The sequence below is a fragment of the Azolla caroliniana genome, unplaced genomic scaffold (assembly GCF_043228905.1).
Source record: "Azolla caroliniana isolate FFs.n. ecotype wild unplaced genomic scaffold, voAzoCaro1.0.p SCAF_4, whole genome shotgun sequence".
In the NCBI taxonomy this organism is placed as follows: domain Eukaryota; kingdom Viridiplantae; phylum Streptophyta; class Polypodiopsida; order Salviniales; family Salviniaceae; genus Azolla; species Azolla caroliniana.
The window spans coordinates 24,704,513-24,730,251 of NW_028230439.1; the positions used below are offsets into that span (position 1 = coordinate 24,704,513).

The 25,739-nt window shown below is 38.1% G+C and overlaps 2 protein-coding genes across 3 annotated transcripts; both read left to right on the forward strand.

The window, feature by feature from the left end:
- The first annotated feature begins 573 nt into the window (after positions 1–573).
- On the forward strand, positions 574–3,304 carry LOC147865580 (uncharacterized). Of its 2 annotated transcripts, none has more exons than XM_087318424.1 (2): positions 574–2,395; positions 2,432–3,232. In XM_087318424.1, the coding sequence occupies exons 1-2, from the start codon at positions 673–675 to the stop codon at positions 2,575–2,577; spliced, it is 1,869 nt and encodes a 622-aa protein (XP_087174550.1). In that variant the 5' UTR covers positions 574–672; the 3' UTR covers positions 2,578–3,232. The 2 variants fall into 2 exon arrangements, with proteins under 2 accessions (XP_087174550.1, XP_087174549.1); XM_087318423.1 differs by having other exon boundaries at positions 578–2,697; positions 2,925–3,304.
- Positions 3,305–6,609: 3,305 nt separating this feature from the next.
- On the forward strand, positions 6,610–15,264 carry LOC147865581 (ALBINO3-like protein 3, mitochondrial). Its single transcript, XM_087318425.1, has 14 exons — positions 6,610–7,016; positions 10,556–10,662; positions 10,832–10,965; positions 11,356–11,427; positions 11,997–12,098; positions 12,197–12,250; positions 12,327–12,392; positions 12,494–12,541; positions 12,744–12,872; positions 14,134–14,189; positions 14,262–14,379; positions 14,483–14,545; positions 14,722–14,831; positions 14,914–15,264. Exons 1-14 carry the CDS (start codon positions 6,715–6,717, stop codon positions 14,999–15,001), a joined length of 1,449 nt encoding a protein of 482 aa, XP_087174551.1. The 5' UTR covers positions 6,610–6,714; the 3' UTR covers positions 15,002–15,264.
- The last annotated feature ends 10,475 nt before the right edge of the window (positions 15,265–25,739 follow it).

Genomic DNA, 25,739 nt, shown 5'->3' on the forward strand with positions numbered 1-25,739 from the left:
GTTTTCTTTCACACATGGGTGTCCTAAGACAAAGTGTCGGTTTGATCCTTGTAGTTTCTTTAACATACATATAAGATCGGTTGTGAAAACTCATCGTGTGAAGGCTACCCATGCGCAATGTGGTGTCCTCCGACAAAACCTAGGTTTGCCTGTCTACCTTGAGAACAGATAGATAAGTTTCTCAGCTCTTGATGATGCTTCTACGCGGACAAGGAAAATCCCGGATCGATGAAGTGGGTGACAGGTGTGGTCCTGGATGGAGCGAAGTGTCCGCCACAGTGTGAAAGCGTCCACATTCATATTCCTCTGTTTCTTCTTCCTCTTCTTCTTCTTCTTCTTCTTGATGTGTGTGGCACTGGACCAGCCTCTGTTTAACTGTTGCAGAAGAAGCTTGAGGAGAATTTTCGACATTCGCAGACGCCCCGCGTTTGCGCTCTTTCTGCACACTTTCTAGTGTGAGCCTTCTACCCCCTTCTTTTTTTCTCCTTTGAATTTCCATGCCTCTGAAATGTTTGGTTATGGTTAGGCTGCTCAAATGGTAGGAAAACGAAACCTATAACAAACTCAAGATGATGCAATTGTAGTATAGAAAACCATATGCCGGATTGAGCTCAGTTCTTTGGCTCTAACTTGTCTGCATATGTGTTTTCTTCTCTGTCTTGAGAGAGAGAAATGTCGTATGCTGGCGTCCATGATGATGTGGTCGACTATGGAGAGGGTGATGAGATGATGCCACTTCCTCAAGAAGAAGAAGAGGTTTATGATGACCTCTACGATGACGTCAACATAGGTTTCTTTCAGAAGGAAAGAAATGATGAATTTGAAGATGGGTTAGGCATGATGGATGGCCATGATATTGAAAATGAAGAGAAGATTGATGTGAAACCATCCCTTATATCTAGTCCTACAATTGAACACATTGCTAGCCATGGGGAAGAGGAAAATGTCAAAATCTTCAAGGATGATCCCAAAGAAAGCAGAGACAGTAATGCAGGGTTTTCAAGTCACAATGAAGAGAAAAACGAGGTTCCTCCACCTTCTGCTCCATTGAATGAGAAGGATACAGAGCTGAGCCCTGATAAAAAGCCTTATTCTCCGAGAATTATGTCGACTGCTCAAAGTGATAGATCTTTGGTTGATGAATACCCTAAAGCTTCATCTGGGCCCATGATAGCCACAAGTTTTGATTGTAAAGAAAGAATAGATTCATCATCACTCAATGTGGTCAATAGATTTGTCAACTTACCAACGGTAGAGGCTGAAAGTGCCCCTCGGATGATGACGACCATGCTTCAACAAGCCTATCCTAGTGAAGGTGGGAACACTATGGTTTTCATTGGAGAGTTGTATTGGTGGACAACTGATGCAGAACTAGAGGCTGTTTTATCTGAATATGGGAGAGTGAAAAACCTCAAGTTTTTTGAAGAACGAGTCAGTGGAAAATCTAAAGGGTATGCTCAAGTTGAATTCTTTGATTCTATGGCTGCTCATGCTTGTAAACAGGGGATGAATGGTAGGAAATTTCATGACCGCCCTTGTGTTGTCGCTCTGGGAAATCCAAAGAGCATACAACAGATGGGTTATCAACAAGAAAAGAAAACGCAAGCACAAGTCCAGTCGCAGCAGGAGCATATGACAACCAGAAGGAACAATAACAGCAGTACTACTAATAACAATCACAACAACTCTAACAATAACAATAGTTCAGGTACTGGGAGAGGATCCATTTACCAAGAAAGAGACAATGGCCGTGGCTATGGTCGTGTAGGAGGGGGTAGAATTGGTAATGTTGGCAACAAAGGTGGACAAAGTGGTGGAGGCGTAAGGGGCCGAGGAAACTACATGGGTAAGGGAATCGGCAGTGGCAGTGGGGGGATGCCATATGGTCAGGGACACTCTGGACCAATGGGAGGCCATCAATCTGTGATGATGATGCATCAAGGAATGATGGGACAAGGTTATGATCCAACATATGGACCAATGGGAAGAGGCGGGGCTACATATGGTGGCTATGTGATGCCTAGTCATCCTTATCCAGGGATGATAGGGCCCTTTGGAGCAGGAACTATTCCAGGAGTGGCTCCTCATGTGAATCCAGCATTTTTCGGTAGGCCTAATGGTATAGGGATGATGCCAATGGATGCTACACACCAAGGATGGATTGGAGAGGGTGCATGGGTTGCTTCTGGAGAGGACCAATATGAGAGGCGAGGCATTAGAGATGGAAGCTATGCGACAGAAGATAGTAGTGGCGGGGGTGTCGATCATGGCTATGGAAAAAATGGTGTCCATGAGAAGAGCAGAGTAAATGGGGATTGGCCAGAGAGGCATCGAAGAGATGATCGGGATGGAGAATGGCAGCAAAGAGATCGTTATCGAGAGAAGGAGAAAGATGGTTACAGGGAGAGGGAAAAAGATCTCGGAAAAGAAGAAGACTGGGAGCGAGAGAGACCAACTCGAATGAGGAGTAAGAGTCAGTTTGTGGAAGAAGAGGAAGAGGATCCCCGGGTAAGGTTAATGGACGAGGACTTTGGAAAAAGGCGGCGTGTGATGGATAGAGATCTATCCAATCTGTAAGAAGTGAGAGGAGTATGGGAAAATGTCGCCAGGTGTGTGAACAAGATGTTTTTGCTGTTATTTTATGAGAATCAATGAACTTCTCGTCATTGCCATAGGCATCAACCATATACCATCCAGGTATGCATGTTTTCTTCCTCTCTTCTAAATCTATAGGTGTATTCATCACCAATAGAATATGCATTTCCTCTTCCTTTTTTCAAAAATGTATAGGTGTATCAGCCGCTGATGAAAAATGCTGATATCGATGAATCATATATGTGGGTTTACCTATAAAGACTTTTAGTTATGAGTTATTGATTGGACAGAAACCTAATTATGTTTTTAATTTTCCATCAAATTCAAAGGCTTAAACAGGAGCTTTACAGAAAGGATTGGGAGCTTCTATATCATAAGCAAAACATTATGGATTGTTAAGTTTCAGGATACCAATATGGACATGTATGCCAAACATGCTTAACTCCCTCGGTATTGCAATATTATTTTTTACTAGCCAGTTTTTCAGAGAACAGGAGTTTGACACACATGGATATATTGTATGGTGATCATTTTTTTCTTAAACCCATGTAAAAACAATTGTCTTCTCACATGAGTGGTCCCGATGATGATGATATGGTTATACACTCTCCAATTGTAAAAATATAAGCTTTATCAACGTTGTGATACCTGTTTTTGTAAAATTCTTTTTATGCCATGCAATAAAGTGGGAAAGTTTCATGTATCATAATGGCACCTTGTGTAAAGCTTAATTTCAGTATATTTAGAAGTATTCGGATTTTATTATTGATGCGGAACTTTCCAAGCAAACATAAATAAAGTGCATGTATATCCTTGGCTAGTCCAATTATAAAGTGTTAAAAAGGTTTGATTTGTTTATAAAAATGGCATTCCCGATTTCAAGCCATCTCAATGAAGATTTATTATTGTAACTTATTGTGAGTGGTTCTTGATTAGATGGATGTTTGATATTGAGTCCATATCTTTATGATCCATCTTTCACCCAATTCCAACATTGTAGCCTAATGTGCTTGACAATTGGGTTGTCTTAACTCACTCGCGTGGGTGTTAAGGGATGGATGGATTGGAAGTGAGTTTGGACATAGTTGGAGACCTTGCACAATCTATCCAAAGGCATTTCTTTGAAATTTCATGATGAGATAGAAAGTTGTGCATCCATTGAAGAGTGTAGCACGTACCAAAACATTGGGAAATATGATTGCTTTGCTTACTCTCAATAGATTAATCGATTCCATTAGTAGCAATGGGGGTTATAGTTTTATCGGATGGAACATAGTGCTCGTAGTGGTAAAATTTTAGGTTCCGGCCTTGCTATTATTGTTCAATAATCCATGCTAAGAATGGGGAATTAATGTGGACAAATATTCATGTCATCAATTAAATCATATTGTTGATTTGTTGGTGACATTTAAATGGTTCATTTCTCTTGGTTGTTCAACTCATTATGTGGTTCCTTAAGGGTGTTCTAGGCAAGAAAAAGTGCCATTTCCAGCCCTAAAGAATATTGCTTTAAAGTAAAATGAATAAAACATCTTTGCCCATTGATTAAAATTTTTTCATTATAGTTCAAATAGATGGCGTGCCTTTAAATGACTTCACTATTGGAATTCTTATGAAAATATAACATTCAGTTGTTTTTATCATACAAAGTATTGTTGTAATGTTTCTTTCATAAATGTTTTTCGAAAACGTTGATGGTAGTCTATATTTACAACTAGCACTTAATAATCACCACATGCAAATTGGTGAAATGCATATGATATTGGTAGTGAAGAAGGCCAACTATAAGTTATTTTTGCATTTTCCCTAGGTCATTCTTGAATATGTATGCAAAAGTTCCGTGTTGTTGGGAGGTGGTCTACCTTGACAACATTTTGTTCTCGTAGTCATCATTGATGAACCTAAAGGAGGATACTACATTTGCCATATTTGTGGGTATGAGGGATGTTACTTATGATTGACTTTGTCTTCCACCCCTTTGGGATTGGTAATAAATGTCGTGGTCATTGTCTTGGTGATAAAAAGAGAATGGGATCTTATATTCTAATGCATTTGATATGGTAACACAATCTCCATCTTACAAACATGAGTTCCATACCTTGTATTTAATAGTCATAAGTTGAAGTGACACCTCTTTAATGTGGTTTGTGACATATTATTGTACGTGGATTCATGTAAATATTTAGATAACTAGATGGGTACTCCTCATGTAGTAGAAAATATGTGCATGTTATGTGTTTTGTGTGTAAGGAGAGAGACAATATACTAGAGGCAATAACTGATATTAACAAATAAATGCAAGCATATAATGATAACAATGCTCGTAATCAAAGGCTAATCAAGAACTTTCCGTAAGGAGGGGGGTTGGTTTTTATAAAACTTCTTTTACAAGCACACATAGAAGATAGGATCACTTTTGTAATGATGGGAGAATGAATGGAATATATATGAAGTATCCACTTCATTCAATGTACAACATCTCTCATTCATATGGTGGACTTTAACACACATATGTACCCTACGAAGCATGTTCACACACAAGGTGTGTGGTTGAGCTTGGTATCTAAATACACCCCTCAAGCTCAATCATGTCATACAATCAAGCTAGTGATGAGGGCGGTGTTCATTTGCTCCCCCTCAAGGTTCACAAATCATGGGGTTCACCTGATTGTTAAAACTAATCCAAGCTTTTCCACTCCAAGAACTTTGGTAAATACATTTATTGTTTGTTGATCAAACTTGACGACATTGATGTCAATCCAATCTCAAATGTAGTGGTAATGCACCTCGATGTGATTCATGTGTGTATGGAACATAGGTTATGTGCTAGTTGTATGTTGCTAATGTTATCATAATAGATCTAGAACAAATCCTTAAATTAGATGTTGAAGTTTTTTATGATTCTCTTGAGTCAAATGGCTTGACACACAACAATCATTTTGCCTCTTTACTTTTCCTTGTGCTTGTCGTGGCTACAATGGATTGGTTCTTGTTGCTCCACAAGATGACATTGCTTTCAAAGAGGAGTGCAAAGCTTGATATTAATCGCCAATCCATTGAACTACTAGCCCAATGAACATCTATGTAGACTTCTATTTGAACTGAAACACTTGCTTTGCAATAGATGTTGTAGATTATGATGTTGTTCGCATACCATGTTACTTGATTATAATATTTCACTTGTACATTGCACAACACTTGCATGAATCGGCAAGAAGAAGAACAACCATGTAGCTAAAGTTGGGGTAGGTGATTGTTAAGTAGATAAAGGTGGAGATTATTTGCCGATACCACGTGAAACCTCGAGAATAGAGTTAGAGTTAACTTTTCATCAAGCATGTCATTCATGAAAAGATTAAATAAGTTCAAGACATCGTCGCATTGGTAGAGCAAAAATCCATGAGATGTGCAAATGACGTTGATGCAAAGGTAGTGAAGCTTATCCATATCCTTTTGCCCAAACTTGGTAGTCGGGATGAATGTAATACCTTGAGGGTCGGTTTGCATTGAGAGGGCATCTAATGCGAGTATTGCTAGCTTCAAAAGTGCCATATACTTTGTTTATTCGAAGCTACTGAACGGTCTCTTAAGCCACCATGTAGCCCGAATCAGTTTGCATTGAGAGGGCATCTAATGCGAGGATTGCTAGCTTCGAGTGCCATATACTTTGTTTATTCGAAGCTATTGAGCGGTCTCTGAAGCCACCACCATATATCCCGTGAATGGGAATCAGACTTGAATCCATGTGGTTCTTCTGGTGGTGTACCATTTACATACTTTCTTCATGTCCATTTGATTGAGGTGTCCACTGCCCATCTCTTGGCCACAAATATAGTGTGTGAGAAGTGGAGAATTCGATCCATCGAGCGTCCACCTAGTTGTTTATTTTAGTTATGATGACCGGATAAATACTCATTTTGTTGTAAACCAATTGTCTCATGGGCCAATTTTGGCCTTAGAAGACGTTAATATATATTTCTTTCTTTCTTTAGTTTTTTTTTTTGCTGTTTTAGGGTTTAGGGTTTATTCCATCCATGGCGCTCTGCATCAGATCCTGATCAGATACGCGAATTTCTGCCGGGTTCTTGTTATTTTGTTCAACGTTTAGGGTTTAGATCCATGGCTCTTTGCAGCAGGATTCGACATCCTGCTCGTCTCTTCCGGATACCTTCCTCTGTCTGCCCTTCCTCGAAATGGCGTTACTTTTCTTCCTCTACAGCACCATCGTCGTCTTCGTCATCTTCTTCTTCTGATGAAACAGTTGTCCATGGATACTTCTCTGCTTCTGCTGATCCAATCTTCCAAAGAACAGAATCAGGGGGGGAAGTCGTCTCTCGACAGATCTCTGACGGAATTTACTCCCCTGTTGACGCCACATCTGCTTGTCTCGATTACTTTCACAACCTCACAGGTCTTCCTTGGTAATTCAGGTTCAGCCTTTCATCATCTTTTTATGCTTACAAATTTCATATCAGAGAAAATATCGCACCGTACGTTATATATATCCTAGGAAGGGGTCAACATTACAACAGACAGAGCAAAAACATATGTTTCCATTTCGTGAATTGTAAAAACTTTTACGAATTTCATATCCGAGAAAATATTGCACCTTACATAATATATATATTGCAGTAAGGGGTCAACATTGCAACAGGCAGAGTAAAAGCATATGTTTCAATTTTGTGAAGTGTAAAAACTTTTGATCTTCTCAGGATGGAAATCTATGTTCATTATAGAAAACTTAGAAATCTCAGGAAATCAGAAACGGAAAATATAATGGTTGCTCATGCAATTTCTTATTGTGAAAAAACTCTTTTTGTATGCCATAAGGTGTCGATTAGAAAGACAGGAGTAACAAGCTGATTAGTGCACCCATAAACTGCCAGAAAACCGTTCATAAGGAACATAAATTTTTATTAAAAGAAAACCGAGACTTTTACATAGAGGGGTGCACACAACACAAGCTATTTAAATACCAAATAAGTACAAGCGAGGAAAGAAGAGCCTGAGAAGTGGAAGAGGAAAAACTGCGTTTCAATGGAGGCTTAGGCTGCTTAGCCTTCCAAAAATGGAAAGAGGCAAAAAAGGTGGAAAATTGAGTAGTGACCAGCCAAATGATCATCTCCTAAAAAGGAAGTCACTTCTCTGTGGGGAAATTGCTACCTCAACAGAGAACTCCAAAACCTGAAATACTGAGAATGGAAGCTTCTCAACTCAGATGTTTCACCAAAGCTCCTTAGAATTAAAGTTGATACTCCAGATCCAATATTGTTTCTTTGGGAAGCAGCTTTTAATTGTTCGGTGTTTAAGAATCTAGTAAACATGTATGCAAGGTTAACTTCTGGAGGTCAACAGTCTAGCCTAATTATTCCTGCATAAATCTTCTCTCTAGTGAAGTGATCAGAGACATTAATATGATCGTCCTTCGTGTGGTGTGATTTGTTGGAGAACTGATGCAAAGTGTTAGCTGTCAATATTCTGTTCTTTTGTGAGTTAAAAATGATTTGAAACCAATAATTGACCTGTTCTTAGTGAGAATATTCAGAATCAAGTGAACCATCACCATTGCTTAAGAGGGCTTGAAGCTGTCTGCAATACTCTATTTTGTAGATTCCTTAAAAAACTTGTAATGAATGTGAGTCAGAGATGCTATTTTGATTATATTTCATAGCACAATTTAATAATTATTTGATCTAATTTACTTGTTACTTGATTTTGGGAACCCTTGAAATTGGTCATATATTCCATGGACAGTGTGAAACCGTTGATGGTCAATGCTTTGTAGCCTGGAGCAGCCACTGCCGGTAGTTCCAGGGTCAGCAAGTGGCCAGTCCAGTTAGGACTGTATTCTTTTGTGCGTGTCTCAAATTGCAAAGTTGTGCCTTACAAAGTTACGCTATGATAGGCTCTACATAATAAGTAGAAACGTGCCAGCATTTGGCAGATTTGCTTATTCAGACGAACTTCTTTTTTGATGGCACCTGTAAATTCAGTTTTAGGGAGAAGGAAGAGTCATCTTAGAAATATTTACTCTCTTGGCTCATATGCTTACGAGAGAATACTTTGGAAGTTCTATATATGGGTTTAGTGCTGAAATAGGTTCAAAATGCGGGCTATGTTTCAAGGATTTGGGTTTATTTTATTCTATTATCTTCTATTAATCATCAAGAAAAGTAGTACCCAAAAGGGCACCAATCTTTGAGGCCAGCAGGCTATCAAAGTCTTTTGTTGGGAGCAATCTAGCTTCTTGGATGTGAATTATAACTTATAAGCCATAGTGAATACAAATTTTTTATACATCTCTCTTCATCTATATAAAACTTCTCCCATGGTGAAAATAAGTAACATTGTTTGTACACAATCTTGTGCCCACATATGTTAATAATGAAGCCCCCATCTTCGGCTTTGTGTCTTTGAGTGCTATGTTACTGTTGTGATTTTTTCAGTCAAATATTTTCTGTAGTTGTGTAGAATCTTTTGTTCTTGAGGGATTCGTCAAACTGTAGGCTAACCAAACTTCAATATTATGTCTACCATCAAACCAAGTGTCATTGAAAAGCCATTGTAAAGGTTGACTTCTTCTAGAATTTTGGTGAGGAAGATATCCTTCTGTTTATCTCTATTCTCACAGCCAAATTTACTTTTCCTTTGCCATTTGTTGCTGGTCTTTCTTCTTCCTCAAAGAATTAAGAGAAATTTAAGTCTTCTTGGTGCAACAGTGGCAAAATAGGTGAGATAATTTTGAGAGTTTTTGGCATAAACTCCTTTTGATTTGTAAACTTGAATGTCCCACTTGTGCCTTGAGAAGAATACTTCTGCTCATCTTTGATTTTGGATGCAAAATCACCCTCAGTGCTCCTTTCTTTGGGGATTTTCCTTCTCTCATTTTAAGAATTACAGTCACAGGACAATGAAAAGTAGGAATGGAGTCCTTTAGAGTAATTTATCTGCAAAGGAATCCCAGACAACTCCCTTTCTGAAAGGACATTTTTGGATGGCTGCCAACTTATCCCGTTTAAGGATACAAACTTATAGATTCACTTTCATGGTTTGTGCATTTTTAAATTCTCAATTGGCATTTGGAAGTTATTCAGCATTCTATTGTTTTTTCACATTGTGCTTAGGATTAGGATCCTCATATTCAGCTTCGCCTCTGATAGGGCTGGAAGTTTCCTCCAACCTTTACCTTGCAGGCCTCAATCTCCTCCTGATGACGTAAGGCAAACACCTGAAAGCCCTCAAGATGAACTGAACCATGATTTTCGAGGTCTCAAAGCGTCCTCTCCAGCAAACTTGGCTTGCTTGACAATTATCAAATTCTAACTTGGATGTTGCTAGAGAGAAACGTGGTTTCAAAGGCTAGGGTTAGCTCTGATACCAATGCTAGAAATAGAAGAGTAACAGGCTGATTATTGAACTATAAGCTGCCAGAAAACAGAAGATAAGAAATGTAAATTTGTATTAAAGGAAATTTTAGACTTGCTAATTACAAGATTAAGAGGAAAAATGAGCTGAGAGTTCTCAGGAAAAGAAAACCTATGTCTCATCCTCTTTTGGCAAAAGTTTCATCTCAACACAAAAACCTGAAAAAATTGAAATACGATAAAAATACTTTTAAACTGAGATAGTCTCACCAAAGCACCGTCAAATTGAGTCCTATAGTCCAACATGCCTTAAAAGGAAAATTAAATCTGTTATGAAAACCTCTCATGACTATTACACACTCTTTGGGAGTGGTTAAATTACTTTGATGATTTTTTATTGGATGATAAAATATCATATGAGATCAAAGACATTTTGAGAAAGTTTTTCCGTTTCTTCAAATTTCCTTGATCTCATATGACATTTTTTTTCCAAAGCAAAAGTTTTAAACTCTTATTGTGTTCACTCACACCTTTTGTGTTTCACCTTATTCCTGGTGGTTTATCAGCCTCAAATTGTAATCTTTTTATTCTTCTAGGTGGGCGACGATTTCCGTCTCAGCCATTGCACTTCGGGCATTGTTATTTCCATTAAGGATCATCCAAGAAAAAAAAGTAGAAGAGATCAAGAAGCATGCACCGAAACGTGAGTGCTATGTATAATCACAAAATTATATGCAAGTCATTTCTTGAAATGTGTCTCTCCTCATAATATGTAAGAGACTTTAGGATAGTCACAAACTGTGGAATTGTTTTCTATAAGATTCATTTATAGAATGATTTGAGATGTTCTATTTTCTTTTCCTTTCTTTTAGTGAAGTTAGAACTTCTTGCAAGGGGAGCTTTTCAGTGGAGGTTTCTGGAAGAATACCGATCACTAAGAAGTAGGAGACTGGAGCTGAGCAGTCCGAACCTTTTGTGGATGATCGGTCCAGGAATTTTTATACAGGTTTCAAGACTATTCTATCAAACACTTGTAATTCATCAGTAATATGTGTCGAACCGAGTTTTGATTTGCACATAGATCGGGATGTACTATATCTAGCAAAGAAGTAGAAGCCTCTATCTGGTTTTTATGTACCAATTTATATAAAAAATTCATAGGTAGACATAGAGACAATTATTAGAATAGTTCATTAACACAATTATGAAAACCCCATTTGATTGAAGTTTCAAATATATGTTTTATTGTACCTATTATTCTTTGAAAATGATAAGGGATATTCAGCCTATTTCCTCCTATGCTAAATGGGATTTTACTATAATTAAGTAATTATTATTTTCCTCTGTTTCTTTTAGAGATGGCATAAATCAAGTTGTGATACAACTCTGTTTGCAGGTACCGGTTGTGTTAATGATAATGTACACATTGAGAACTATGGCATTGGATCAACATACCGGGTTTTCTTCTGTAAGTATTTAACAACCGTTATATAATCTGTTGTTACTACGTCATATGAACCTTCATATATTTCAATGTTTGGGTTGATTTTCACATCCAATATTCAGTGGTATCAGGCAATACAAATCTACTTAATTCAAAACATGAATTCTGAAATTGACTGATAAGAACATTAAGGGTTCTCTGGTTTTTTTGACACTGATACAACTTACTTTGCCAACATGATCACAAATAAAACTTCTATAAAGAATTCTGAAAGAGAGGTAATAATAGATTGCAGCATTGATCACTGTATGTATTTGTTTACTATTGATATTTTCTATCATCTGATCGATGTACACTTAAATAGTAATCAGTACCTCAAAATTTCTTAAGATTCTGCAATCAACTTATCCATAGTGCATCAAATGAGGTTCTCTTATTTGTTTGACAAGTTTCTATGTGAATGTTCATGAAGGATATTTAACTTGTGATATGCTTGTGTCTGTTTAGAAAGAGAAGATTAACTGTGGGGATTCTAGTATATATGAAGTGTTTCTTGTTTTTCGTTTTTCGTTTTTCTATGTTTTGGATAATAGGGTGGAATGCTATGGTTTGAAAACCTTACTGTTCCTGGAGATGGGCTCACAGGCATGGTCTTGCCACTTATAATAGCGGGCACCTACTTTGCCAACACACATGTATTGGAATTCCACATTTCTTTCTTCTTGCAAATTTCATTTACAGCATTAAATCTAGGGTTTTCCTCCCTTACTTTGCCTTGTGTGTAGAAATTTAGGTGCTATTCCAAGGGCGTCCTGTGAGGCCGGGGCCGTATGGCACCTTTTTGAAGGTATATTCCACAGTAATGGTTATGTACTTGGCGAGCAAAGCATATAATTTAGATTGTCTTTCCATTTCTATTATAGGTTTGGGAAACTATGCTGAAATTCTCCACATGTTTCATCTTCTTGTCATTCTACCACGTACCTCAGGTAAATAAGTACATTTAAAAAATTTACTCTTTCCTCTTTCCTCTTTTTGGGAGAGTATTGAAAGTTCTCCTAACTCCTGATATACATCTGGTGTTGAACAGGCCACTCACATGTTCTTTGTGCCTCATAGCATTATGACATTGTCTCAGGTTGATATCTGTATACCTTGCATTAGAATTATCTGTGTCATGTAACATTTAGGCAATATCTAAAAGTTAGTAAAATTTAGCTGCTATGTTAGAGGCACTTGTCATATTTCCTCACTTATCAAAAGCTATCTTTTTTATGTATATATTGTTTTTGTCCATATTTCTAGTTTGAACTCATGGAAGCATTACTCTCACCTTGCAGACTTTATTCTTTGAGCACAAGAAGGTTTCACTAAGTTTGGGAAGGAATCAAGCATCTGTGCGTCAAGATCAAATAATTGATAATACAAATAATCCTGCAGAACTAAGCTCATACGAAAAACTTCTCAAGGTTCGAATTTCTCAATCTAGTTTATACTACATGACCCATGTATGACTTCATGGGCTACCCTTTTATACTACAGTTGTTGGCGTAAAAGTTAATCAGTGAATATGTATTTTTCTGGAATACATGTGAGAATTATACATTTTTAATAAATGACCAGGAAAAAGAATCAGAGGGTTATAAGTTGTATCCATGCTTTCGATAGCTAAGTGTTGGCTTTCGTTTTCAAAGAATAGAGGCAATAGAATCTATGCATCAACATGAAAGCATCTGCAGTTCTACTGGATGTAAAAATATGGATTGTTTTAAAGAAAAATAATGGCAACAAATTCTTCTTATGGTTTGGAATGGTGCTATTGGTGGTTTTGTAAGAGATGCCTCCGACCATGGGAGTCCACTCTGGCAGATCACAGAGTCACACCATGTACAAAGCTGCCCTCTACTGAGGGGAGAGTATGATGGGCAAGTCTCTTTCTTACCCGGAGGTTGATATCTCAGAGCAGTATGACTAGAATTGTGATTTATTGTTTCACGACAGGTGGCTGATGACATATATTAGGCAGCTGATGATTAGAGCATGATTATAAGGCTTGCTTTGAACTAGTAGAATGAGCTACCTTCCTAAACATCAACCTATCACTTTTAAAGTACGAAGGTCATTGTAAAGCTCATTCATAAGAAGCTTAAAATTAAAGTAGGACGGTACATATAAGGTTATTCATAAAGCCCCTCCCCCTTAATCCTACTATAGAAACAGCAATGTGATGATCTTTAATCAGGGGGAATATAATTAAGCTTATTGCTACTATACCGTGCTTGAGCAACCTTCTCTCCACTTCGTGTGAATGAGCTTTACAATGACCTTCGTACATTAATAGTGATAGGTTGATGTTTAGGAAGGCGGCTCATTCTACTTGTTCAAAGTGAGCATTACAATCATGTTCTAATTTAAAAGTGGTCTATTGATGTTTAGACGGCAGTTAATTCCATTAATTCCAAAACAACCCTCTTTTCTACCTTTTAGACTTCCATCCTACATTTATAGAATTGTCATATTTGCATAATATCCTGTCAGATGGCTTACAAATGAAAACGCTTTTGATCACCAAGAATCTTAGATGATTGTACATCCGAAAATTAATTGTTGCATGATGTTTGTCCAACTTTAGTTTTCTCTGTTTTAATAATTGTCTACAGTAACCGCATATGAGTTTGGTAGATTAAGCTTTTACAATTCTGTAATTTTAATTCTTTATTACGTTTGCAGGAAGCTGGAACACATTTCTCTTCAGGGAACTCCTCTAAGGCGATTGAAGTGTTAATGTATGTTTTGAATAGGCATTCGTGAAGCTACAAAGCCATGTGTTAAGATTTTGATCTGATAAATTTGATCAGGAATGCTATCAAAGAAGAGCCCGAGGAAGATCAAGCATACGCTTTACTAGGATTAGTTTATAAAACCAGGAAAGACTGGGTGAATTCAGCATTTTATTACCAGAATGCAATCCTGAAGGTAAAGCAAGTGCCATGTTTGAAGTTGTTTTGTGTCTGGTGTACATAGATATAGAAGAGAAGTCAAATAAATCAGTTTTCTTTATGAAATCATCTATGTTCAGGGCAAAACAGATGATTTCAAGATTGCTGCACATGCTGGATGTGGGTTAGCTTTATTGAAACATGTATGTATTCCATGAATGAAAATTTGATTTCGGAATCAACAAATGTATATAAATATTTGTTTTGAATTTTCACTAACTTCATGGTGGGTATTGATTTGATCCCTATTCCGGATGGCTAACAGGAGCCCTATTACTGACATTTCCCATGTAAAAATTGTCTTGATTTATTTTCATAGGGAGCTGTTGATAAATGCATCGAAACAATGAGAGCAATAAGGAGTTTCAAAGTGCCGCTTAATCCAGAAATTAAGCACTTATATTATGCATCATTGATTATTTTAGGAAGGTTAGTCTGCTTTCATTTATTTATTTTATTACATGAGAGATAAATCTACGAAAAACTAAAAAATGTACCTTTTCCTTTGAAGGGCTTTGTCCGAGGCAGGCCTTGATGAGGAGGCTCAGGAAGTCAAGGCATTAGCACAACAACTAAATCCAGACAATACTAATGATTGATTTGGCTAGTAAGACCCATTTGAACATTTTACAATTCTCTATCACGTTTGACTTTCTTGTGGGTTGGTTTGGGCTTGCTTCAAACAGGTTAAAGCTCATTTCCAAACCAATAGTTAAACAGGTTAAATATTTGAAGATAATACTACTGTTGAAGCCAATATTTACTTTGTCTGTTTTAGTTTGCGAGCTGAGATATGCAAGAGGCTCTTAATTTGTAGCAAATATTTGTAATTAGATGGGTATTATGAAAGGAATTCAATAAAGATGTGGTCTTGTTCTTGCAAAATGTGAGAAGGCTGTTTTAATGCTTTTGTGAAATACTGAGACATCAAGATTTATTACAGGCACTAGTATGCATGTGAGACTAGATCCACCAAAATTGTGTACTTATATTTGAATTCCCACTGCTGAATCTTTTTTACACCAGTGGTGTGGTTCAAGAACTTGCCTGAGCTATGGTTCTAACAAGTACCAAAGTTTGTACAAAGATATATGATGGGCACCAGTGTTTGTCAAGACAACACATTCCTATTGGGCACAATCATCATTAGCCTTTATGGCTTGGAGGGTCATTTATGTCTCAATTGCCTTCTGTTTCATCGAGAATTTAAACTTGGATGTAAGGCTAGACATGGTGGATTTCAACACTCTTGATGAGGTGATGATTGTTTTTAGAGGGATAGTACGTGAGAATATTCTTATTAATTTTTATCGCATTGTTAATATTATTTGCAATCACTGTATTATAGTAATATATTTAATGCCAATGCCAATGCTAATGCTTTTTTTGAAGAATCAGATTTATTTTCCTATCTTGTTCTACAAGTTCATAAGTCTCTTTTTGTGGTACATAGTTGCAATTGTGGTACTCAACGTCACTTCTCTTTTCGTTATGTGTTCCACAAGTGCACAATTATGGGAATAACAAGATGGAGATATTTCCATAACCTTGATTAGTTCTAGTTGTGCTAGGTGATGGCATCAGTTGTGATTCTCTCCAGAGATTTGTAGGGCCGCATCAAACTCATGTTGGGAGTAAGTCTGTAATAGCATAAATAGTGACAACCTCTATTAGTCTAGTTGGTTTAGTTCTTCAACATTTTTTAGCAACTCTTTCAGGCACCTCCTTTGCTGTGGCAAATACCAAGTGGGGTAATGTTTGAATAGAAGTTCCTTGTGCATGATACACTTGAATATGCAAGATTACACGAGGGCTGTTTCTTCGTTTTACAGCCTTGCATATCTAAATGTCACTTGTAGAGCCACTAACTCTATGAGTGAGAACTTGCATTCTTGTAGTGTGTGGGTTACTTGGGATATTAATTTGTGTTCGTCTTTGTCTTCTCATACTTTCTTTATGCCATTGTGGATGGTTTGGATCGATAATAAGGGGTGGTTGGACATTGTAGCTAGTCAATTGCAATATCTACTCCAAAAGCTATTACTCATGAAGTCAAGTATCTTGTATATAGATGGGACACTCATGACATCTTTTGTAAAGAGGTATAGGAGGGCAGACATGAAACTTGGCACATAATTACTAGGTCAGTATGTGAATTAATTGTAAATTTGATCTTGGCTTTTATTTATATTCAGTGTAAACCTAGTCCAACATTTTGGGGTATTATGCCCAATACACAAACCATTGATTTATGCTTTCCACATTATCTAATACATTCAAGCCTTTGATTTGCGCATTGCTACAATATTCAAGTATCTCCATCAAGCGTCACTCGTCATTGACCTTGAATGTATCCAAGGTAGGGAGGATGACTTCTAGGAGGTGATCAGTTGGGAGGGAAGCCCCCTTTCTTGGGGAATGCACCACTTCACAAATGTATTCCATTGAAAAATGGAATTTGGTGGGTGGCTCATTGTTGAGTCATCCTATGATCTCTAAGGTAGCCTATCTAGGAACCTCAAGAGTAGCTCAACGTGAATTCCCCATGGGGTGATACTCGAACATAAATTTTCACTTTCAAGAGACATAAAACCAATTCTTCAAAATGTGTGCAAAATTGAATTGTGAATTCCAACAAAGTAATTCTTGGCTTGTTACGAAGAATTTTCAACTTCCTAATATTAATCGTTTATATTGGCTATGTGATATCGATAGATCATGATGAGTTATGTCATATAGTGAGGTCATGTTGTGACAAGATAAACACAAGTAGAAGAGTTGTGGGAATACAAAACATTGCCTTATGGAAATATGATGCATGGTATTTAATCAAGTTGTTGAATGGAAAACAACCAACCCATGCCAAAGGGTGTCTAAATTGAAGACTCCTAAACATAATGTACTAGAGGTTCCTAAGGGCTACATGAAACCATAAGAAACAATTATGATGAAGTTCCACATTGAGGGGTTTACTACATTGAGATGCACATGGTGTGGCACAAATGGAAATCTAGGGTTCCTTTTGTTGCATGATCTACAAGAGATGTATGAATGAAGCGGGTTAAAAATGAATGGGAAACTTGGTATGCCAAGAGAAGCTTTTATGTTTGAACTAAACACAACTAAAATTGTATCGCAAGCTCAAAGTCTTTGTGGAAACCCATGGATAGCATATGTGTTGTACAAATGACACATACTTTTATCTTTGATGAGCAAAATACATTAAGTCATGTTAACAAACATATAAAGTTGGTTAAGATACATATATATAATAACCCTATAAATCTTCTCATGAGAACTCTAGCAATAGAGGATTTATAGGTAATCTCATGGATTTTGTACTCTAGTACATGTACATAATTGGTCTTTATTCTCCTTTTAGAAGAAACGTTTCTATAAGAGGGAGGTTATGGAGCTAAAGGCAAATGCAAGCCCATTATGGTATTCAAAGTAGTGAGGACTTTTGATTCAATTATACATAGTCTTTATTTAATGAGTAAAGGTGCTTCCTCATTTGTGCCTCGCACTACATTGCATGCTTGTTCTCATTCTCTCTCCTATGCTTGAGCATTTACATAGCCAGGGTTTCTAAGAACAATTGAGATTGGTAGCGTTAAAGCTCCTAGATATATCTAATGGCATTATATACACATCCAAGAAAATACAAGACAATATATGACATGTTCAAAAGAGTGGGTGTTGAATGACTCTAGTGATTAACTACACTATTAATGGGATTCTATGATATTCGAAACAAATATGGAACAAACCTAAATTGAGGCACTAATACTCCCAAAAAGAAAAACATGAGCCACTTTAGTAGCATTGTAATGTTGGTTTATTGCAAAGATTATAACTAAGATGCCCACAAAATCTCAAATATTTGGACAATAGACAGATCCATTGATTATGAACCATTAAACAACTTAAGCATATAGACAATGCTCGATAAAATAGTTGTGATAGGTAAAACCAAATAGAGGTTAACCTCCACATGAATACAAATGGTCTCAAGTGCTAAACAATAATTCCTCTCCAAACATATTTTGAGCTTTTAAACATACATGTTCCATAATTAATGACTCCATGTTTTCAAGGTTTGGTGTGGCCTTAGTTATAGACAAACAAATATAATGATAATGTTTAACAATCATCCTGAAATTGAATATCATTGCATATGCATCTTGGTCTTGAATGGTATCCCTTAACCCCTCCCCCACAAATCCCCAATCATCAAGTTGTACATTATTCCTTAAGCTTGTTTGTTGGTTTCTTTTATGATGATAACATATTTTCCATTACTTAAGAAAGTGAAGAAGACAAAAGTTCCCACCTCAAAGGGCATGGAAATATCATTTCCTACCAAGTTCCAAGGTCATGACTCGTAAGACAACTAATTTTCATGTTATTCTTAAATAATCATTTCCTACCAAGTTCTATGGTCATTGTCTCTCTTGGTGGCAACAAACAATGTCAAATTTGCATGCTCCTTCTTGAGAGAAATTTTTTCAATTTTTGCATCCCATATAATAAATGTGATCATATGTGTGTCTCATGATGCATCATATAGTAATATCATCATCCACACAACTAGACACAACATTTGAAGATTTACAAACAACTATATTCCTTTCAAATAAGGTTTTCATGCTCTGAACACCTATAAGGGTCATATGTTGATCTATTTGTAGGAATGAGTAGCTTGATATAGTGCTAACAAGATCCCTAACTAGATAGCATGTAAATATCCTACACTCTTGAATTGGAGAATATGGCCAAACATATCGCATGCATTGTATGACAAAGAAATGTAAAGCCGGCACATATAAACTTAGACACATGCATTTCTATTACTTCATGAACATAATGGATCAATGTATATGCCTCAAATCTTGGAATATCTAATATTGTCCCATAAAAAACAAAACCTATTCATATTGGTTGCAAACTTGTAGTACTTCGAGGATATATGACTTCATCTAACTAATCATAAATAGATTTTGCACAAAATTATTGCTAGCATAATTTCCCCAATTCAAAGGAATCCAATACTTTATTAGACACCACGGAAATCATGCACCATTTGCCACATGCACACTGCAAGTGATTCTTCTAAAATAAATTATTTTTGCTTGATTATTCCACTATCGCAATTGCATTGTAAAGTCCCCGAACAAGCCCATTTAACATAGAGCCCAAATATTTAGATAATACATTGAGTCAGAACGTTACATCTACTTGGCATCTAACATGAAGATTTCTCTGTTGATGCCATGCATATTTCCTTAAGACTACAACAATCCTACAAGGTCTCTTGTAAGCTATTGTAAATACTTGCAGTATATGGACGTGTATTTGATTTTTATGGAAAATATAATATCCTATGACCTGAAGTTGTTAAATTCTAGAAATTCATGAAAATATGATGCTCAATTTGTGCTCCATCTTTTGGAACACAACTTTGATTCAGGCTTTCCAATCATTGAATCCAAAATCACGAGATAGATTTGACTTTCTTTATTTCCTCCTTAAACCATTGTGTTGTTGTAAGTGCTCACTACAACACTTCCTTTTCTAGGCCTTCTCTCAAAAAATCTAGTTAGTTAATCCCTCAAAAGCCCCAAACACGACTTACTAATTATCGGCTACAGTTTTGAGCTCCACTTTAACAAAGCGAAATCGGTTCCTTCAAAGCTCAAAAGGACGTCCCATTGCAGCCCTCAGTTAATTCCACTGAAGGGCCTAAACCAATGAGATTGACTTTTGCCTGTCTTTTGAAGATCGACATGTCTTCCGAGGGAGGATGATCACAACATGAAGCTTATGATCGCGAGATGGAGCAAAGAGGTAGATGGTCTTGTGGTTCGGGAAACATATAATGTTATGGTATATGCCAATCCGACACTATAGGGGGGGTGCATGCTATATGCCATATAGTGCGAGAGAGACTGATTCAACCAACACACTTGTGATTGGGACACATGAGACAAAGGGCACATTCCCTAAATATCCATGTCAGTCAATCTATAGTATATACACACACCTTATCCAATGGCCAACATTAGGAAAAACATCATAAAAACTAACAAACCAAAGCGTCCTCAAACTCTTTAATATAATAATAACGAGCAAAAATAAAAAGTAATTGTTTTTATTTCCGGCAATTTTGTTTTCGAATGCGCCCGTTTTTATTCGCTTTTTTCTTTAGTGGGCGGGGAGATATCTTTTCCTTTTGTGCATTTCTTTTATTTATTTTTATTTTGTTTTTGTTGTTTGGGTTTCGCAGGAGACCTGGCCAAGAAAAAGGGAGGCTTCCCTTTTCATTCTTCTGCTTTTATTTTTTCCATTAATTAGTGGAATTAAAATTAAAATACATGTACATACATATGTACATAATTGAGCAAAAATGGAGGTTAACCAAATAAATAAATAAATAAATATCCACGTCAGTAATTGCAGCACGAGAGTGGCGTGGCGTGGGCCCCTCCACCATCTAACGGCGATGGACGGCGACGCTAGCTGACGTGGACACCATCCGGTGGCAGCAGCTTCGGCGTGAGCCCACGTGGCTCCACGTGATTCGCCAGATCGCCGCCGTCAGAGTTGGTCCCACACATACATTACACAGAGAAGGGGGGGCGACCAAATCCTTTGGATTTTTCTCTTTCTTTCTTTCTTTCTTTTTTGTTCTTCTCTGTTTTTCTGTGTTCTTCCTTTGTTTCTTTAAATCAGCCCCCCTCCCCCCCCACCCCCCTATTTAGTCTTCTTCTCGCACGCATTCATGATCCTGTTATATACACATATGTATGTATATACATATATTAATTATATGACAACAATTAATCTTTGTTGTCTTTTATTATCCCCTTTTTAAATCCTAATGTTCAACATTAGGTTTTAAATTGCTCTGCGGGTCCCATTATTCAATTTTTTTAGTTAATAATACTAATAATAATAATTGGGTTTATCCTAAGGTTCAAGCTTTAGGTTAAAAGAAACAGCAATTATCCTTATTGTTGTTGTTCCTCCTTTATTCTTTTGTCCTAGCAATCGATATTAAACCTGACCAATTATTTTTGCGGCTTAATTATACAATACTAAAACCAATTGTTGTTGTTTTTATTATTATCCTACGGTCCCACCTTAGGTTCAAAATAATAATAATTTTTCGGGAGCTTCTCGGCGTATCATATCGCATATCGCCTGGGGGCGACCCAAATCGATTTAATTGTAATAAAAAACACTAAAATTCAGAAAAACAGAAAAAAATCTATTAAACAATTTATTACACACACACACACATATATATAAGAGGATTCTCTGTAGATTTTTCTTGAAAAAGATCGTCAATTATTACACTGGAGAGTTCGGAAGTAGAGATGGGTCACAGGGGCGCCGCCGCCGCCGCTTTCCAGATGAGCGGCGCCGCTGCGAGCGAAGCCACCGATCAATTAGGCGGCGGCGGCGGTGGCGCTTCGAACTCCCACAGATTAATGTTCAAGGGCAACAGCATGCCGGCGGAAATGGACATGAACGTAACGTCGTCCACGGCGGCGGCCCAGGAGCAGGCGCCGCCGCCGCCGCCGCCGTGCTGGCCCACTGGAACGGCGGCGAGCGCGCGGCTTCTATACGAGGCGGCGGCGGACCACAATAGCAACGGCGACACGGGGCGGCGCAGCTCCCGCGACTGCGGCGGCGGCGCACCCTGCGGCGCCTGCAAGTTCCTGCGCCGCAAGTGCGTGAAAGGCTGCGTCTTCGCGCCCTACTTCGGGGCGGAGCACGGCGCCGCCCGGTTCGCGGCGGTGCACAAGATCTTCGGGGCCAGCAACGTGTCGAAGCTGCTGGGGAGGATCCCGCCGCAGAAGCGCTTCGAGGCGGTCATCACCATCTCCTACGAGGCGCAGGCGCGGATCAGCAACCCCGTGTACGGCTGCGTGGCGCAGATCGCGGAGCTGCAGAAGCAGGTAAAAACAAAAATAATACTAATCAGGACTCTAATCTATCTAATCTGTGAAGGCCCGATCCGGTCGGTTGGAAATTGTGTGACTCAAAATGTGGGGGAAGGGATCGTACAGGTCCTGGAGCTGCAGAACCAGCTGAGCATCGTGCAGGCGCAGCTGGCGAGCAGCAGGCAGATCGCGGCGGCGGCGAGCCTGGCGATGCAGCAGGCGCAGTCGACTCACGCGGCGGCGGCGGCGCCATCGTCGGCCATGTTTGCGGCGTATGATCCGGCGGCGGAACATGGAGGGCGCGGTGCCAATAACAACAACAACAACAACAACAACAGCAACAACGTGGGCATGATAGACCCCCCCGTTCATATGCACCATTTGTCCATCAATTACCCAACGCGCTCGCTACTGATGATCAAGGCCGAGGACTCGGACCCTAACCCTACCCACCACAACCACACCATACCAATGTATGACATCTCCATTGGCCCCCCTTGTAGCACCACCCTAGTGTCTGGGCCCTTGTCCGGTCCCGGCCCCGCACCAGCTCCCCATGCCCACCCCCACCCCCACTACCTCAACCATTTGCACTCCTCGCACCACCACCACCACCACCACGATCACAAGTCCGATGGCCATCACCACCAACCCCCACCTGCACCCACCGCGACCTCCTCTTCAAACTCGTCCTCCGACCTCCACCCCTTACAGCTCCACACCACCACCAGTTGCACACAACATGCTTGTTTCGGTGACCCTTCCCCATCTTCTCATTGAATCGACACCCATGGTCGCGTTGATTCGCCTTCGGTCCATCACAAGGTAAATGACATAACGATCAACAACAAATGTCACTGAGGTTTGCTTGACCTCCACAACAAACAATTTCCTGACTAGGATGTCTCCAAGACTCCCTTGATCTAATCCCTTTGGTTACTATAGATATGAGCAATTAGGGCTATAACATTCTCCTTATTTATTATACCCCCCATGGGAGTGGAGATTCTAAGCTTTTCTTATATCCTAATGTATTATCCATGTTAGCCTTTTCTTACTATTCACAAGCACACATTCTTTGTTTTTGTCGTGTGGCTGTAAACTTAAGAAGTGCACCGAGTATGGATGAAACCCCTGCTTATAATATCAAACAAATCTCTTATAGGTAACCTCGCAAAACATGATGCACATTTCCATCATCGATCATGAAGATCACTTCTACGACAGACAAAATTATTAAATTTTTCCACATAGGTCTATAGAGCCTATCATAGCTATAAAGTGACAATTCTAACAAATTTTCTATGTCACATTCCTCCATGTTGTGTGTCATTTTCCCAAACAATTATAAATCCTTAAGAGATCACAACATATGATAGCTACTAGACCAACCCAATGATTTGTTCACATTCCATTTAATTACATTAACAATTGAAAAAGAAAGAGATGCATCATAATTACAAGATTGATTCATTTAAATTAGATTTACAAGGAAATCCACAAAATACAATTGAAGAACAACGATTTCTATTGTCCTTCGGGCCGCATATGGGACGCCCATCAAGTAGCTAGACATAAAAACCCATTTATCCTTTATGTGATATACTCCCTACACAATAGAATGTTAGACATTGTGTACTTTGTACGCTTGATACTTTTTTGTGTAGGAAGATCACTTGACTCTAATTATTTAGCTTGTACATATTATTTGCTTTTAATGCATGAAATCTTCACATTTTCACCAAAGTTGCTCTCAAGTATTCGCACAGTATGATTCGCATTTACGAACATTATATGTGTCTTTGGAAACTTGTTATGGGGTTTACTATAAAACTATGGCCATGGATAATAATACACTACCACTTTGTGCATGCTTAGTTACATATAAATTATCGTTCAACTTTTGAGCTATAGGAATATAAACAAGAGTCAAATTTGGGTCCTCTTAGATAACAAGCAAGTGAACACCAGAGTGGTGGGGCACACGTGTAATAAACACCATGACAACTTGTCATAATTGTATGACCACCATCTTTGTCATATGTAATGAGAGATACGATTAATATTTAGCAATGTGGATGTTATGATTTTCCACTCACTTCCATTTATGGCAAAATGTTGTTGGAATCCCACATAAACGAAGCCCCCATCTCTTATGTTATTGATTAGCAATAGTTGATTCAGAGGGTACTTATCATTGGTAATCTTCCAATTACTTTTTGTTCTCATAGGTCATATTTGACCTCTACAATCATTAATAAAATCCAAGTATATCTTTCTCCCTCATGTTCGACTCAAAGTAGTGCAATGTATCTTGATACCCAAGTTATATATTTTTTACCATTACTTCCTTGGATTAAGAAGGCATTACACATGTTGCAACCTCTACGGTTCATGTTGTAGCGGGAGGGAAAAACGGATTTGGCTACTCCCGTACAATTAGGTGGTGCAACAATATTGGATTTGGAAATGTGTTTGATGTCTTGTAGATTTGCATTATTATGAGCTATGTGTTGACAAGATCAACCATGAATATCTATGACGCAATATTTTATCGAGCATGAAGGATTGGTGCATGGGAAAACAAAGATTAAAGCATTGTGGTGGTCATTACTCAAAGGATGTATTCCTCTAAAGATTCGACATTTTGTATGCTGACCATAACTGGTAAGGTCATGGCAAGATGTATTATCTCTTTTTGAGTGGGCTCCATCGAGAATTTTGTAATTCGTTACAAAATGAATTGCTCATTTCTTCTCGAGTGTTGTATTGGCATGGAAAAGCGAAGCTGAGATCTCAATTCAATTGTTTATTTCTATTGGGGATTGTACATTTGGGAGATGTCATTCTTCATGAATCTTAAAGGTTGTCAAATTTTGAAGATGCTAAACGATGGTTATGCATTCCCCCAATTTATGGATTTATTTAGGAGAAATTATGTCAAGATATACCGTTGTTGCATAGATCTTTGACGTTGAAAACAAATGCACATCGTGGGAGGATTGGCAATTACAAGATGGTACACGCTTATTACAGGTCACTACAAATGTATTGTATCATCATGCAATGACCTCACTATCTTTGTTATCTCCTAACAAAAAAAAGGTGTGGAATATATGTAAGTTGAATGCAAGGTGGTGGAAAATATTACAATGTGGTTGGCATTCCCATTTATTTTATTTGGCCGATTTTGATGCCATAATGCAACTTCAATACCTAGGCCGTGTCATTGAGCGGGGAGGAATGTTAGGGCTCGATGAGAGTTAATCTCATGTTAGTAATGAGATAAGGTTGAATACGATCAATTGGTCTTCTTGCCTTATACAAAACCCAACATTAAGGGTTTATGTTTGGCTTTTAATTTTTCTCCTTTTAGCATCTTCCCACT

Bases quoted from the DNA above. Each gene is read 5' to 3' on its own strand.
- LOC147865580 (XM_087318423.1), top strand. From the start codon at position 673: ATGTCGTATGCTGGCGTCCATGATGATGTGGTCGACTATGGAGAGGGT.
- LOC147865581 (XM_087318425.1), top strand. From the start codon at position 6,715: ATGGCTCTTTGCAGCAGGATTCGACATCCTGCTCGTCTCTTCCGGATA. The intron at 7,017-10,555 runs GTAATTCAGGTT...TTATTCTTCTAG, and splicing joins AACCTCACAGGTCTTCCTTG to GTGGGCGACGATTTCCGTCT. The intron at 12,099-12,196 runs GTATTGGAATTC...GTAGAAATTTAG, and splicing joins CCTACTTTGCCAACACACAT to GTGCTATTCCAAGGGCGTCC.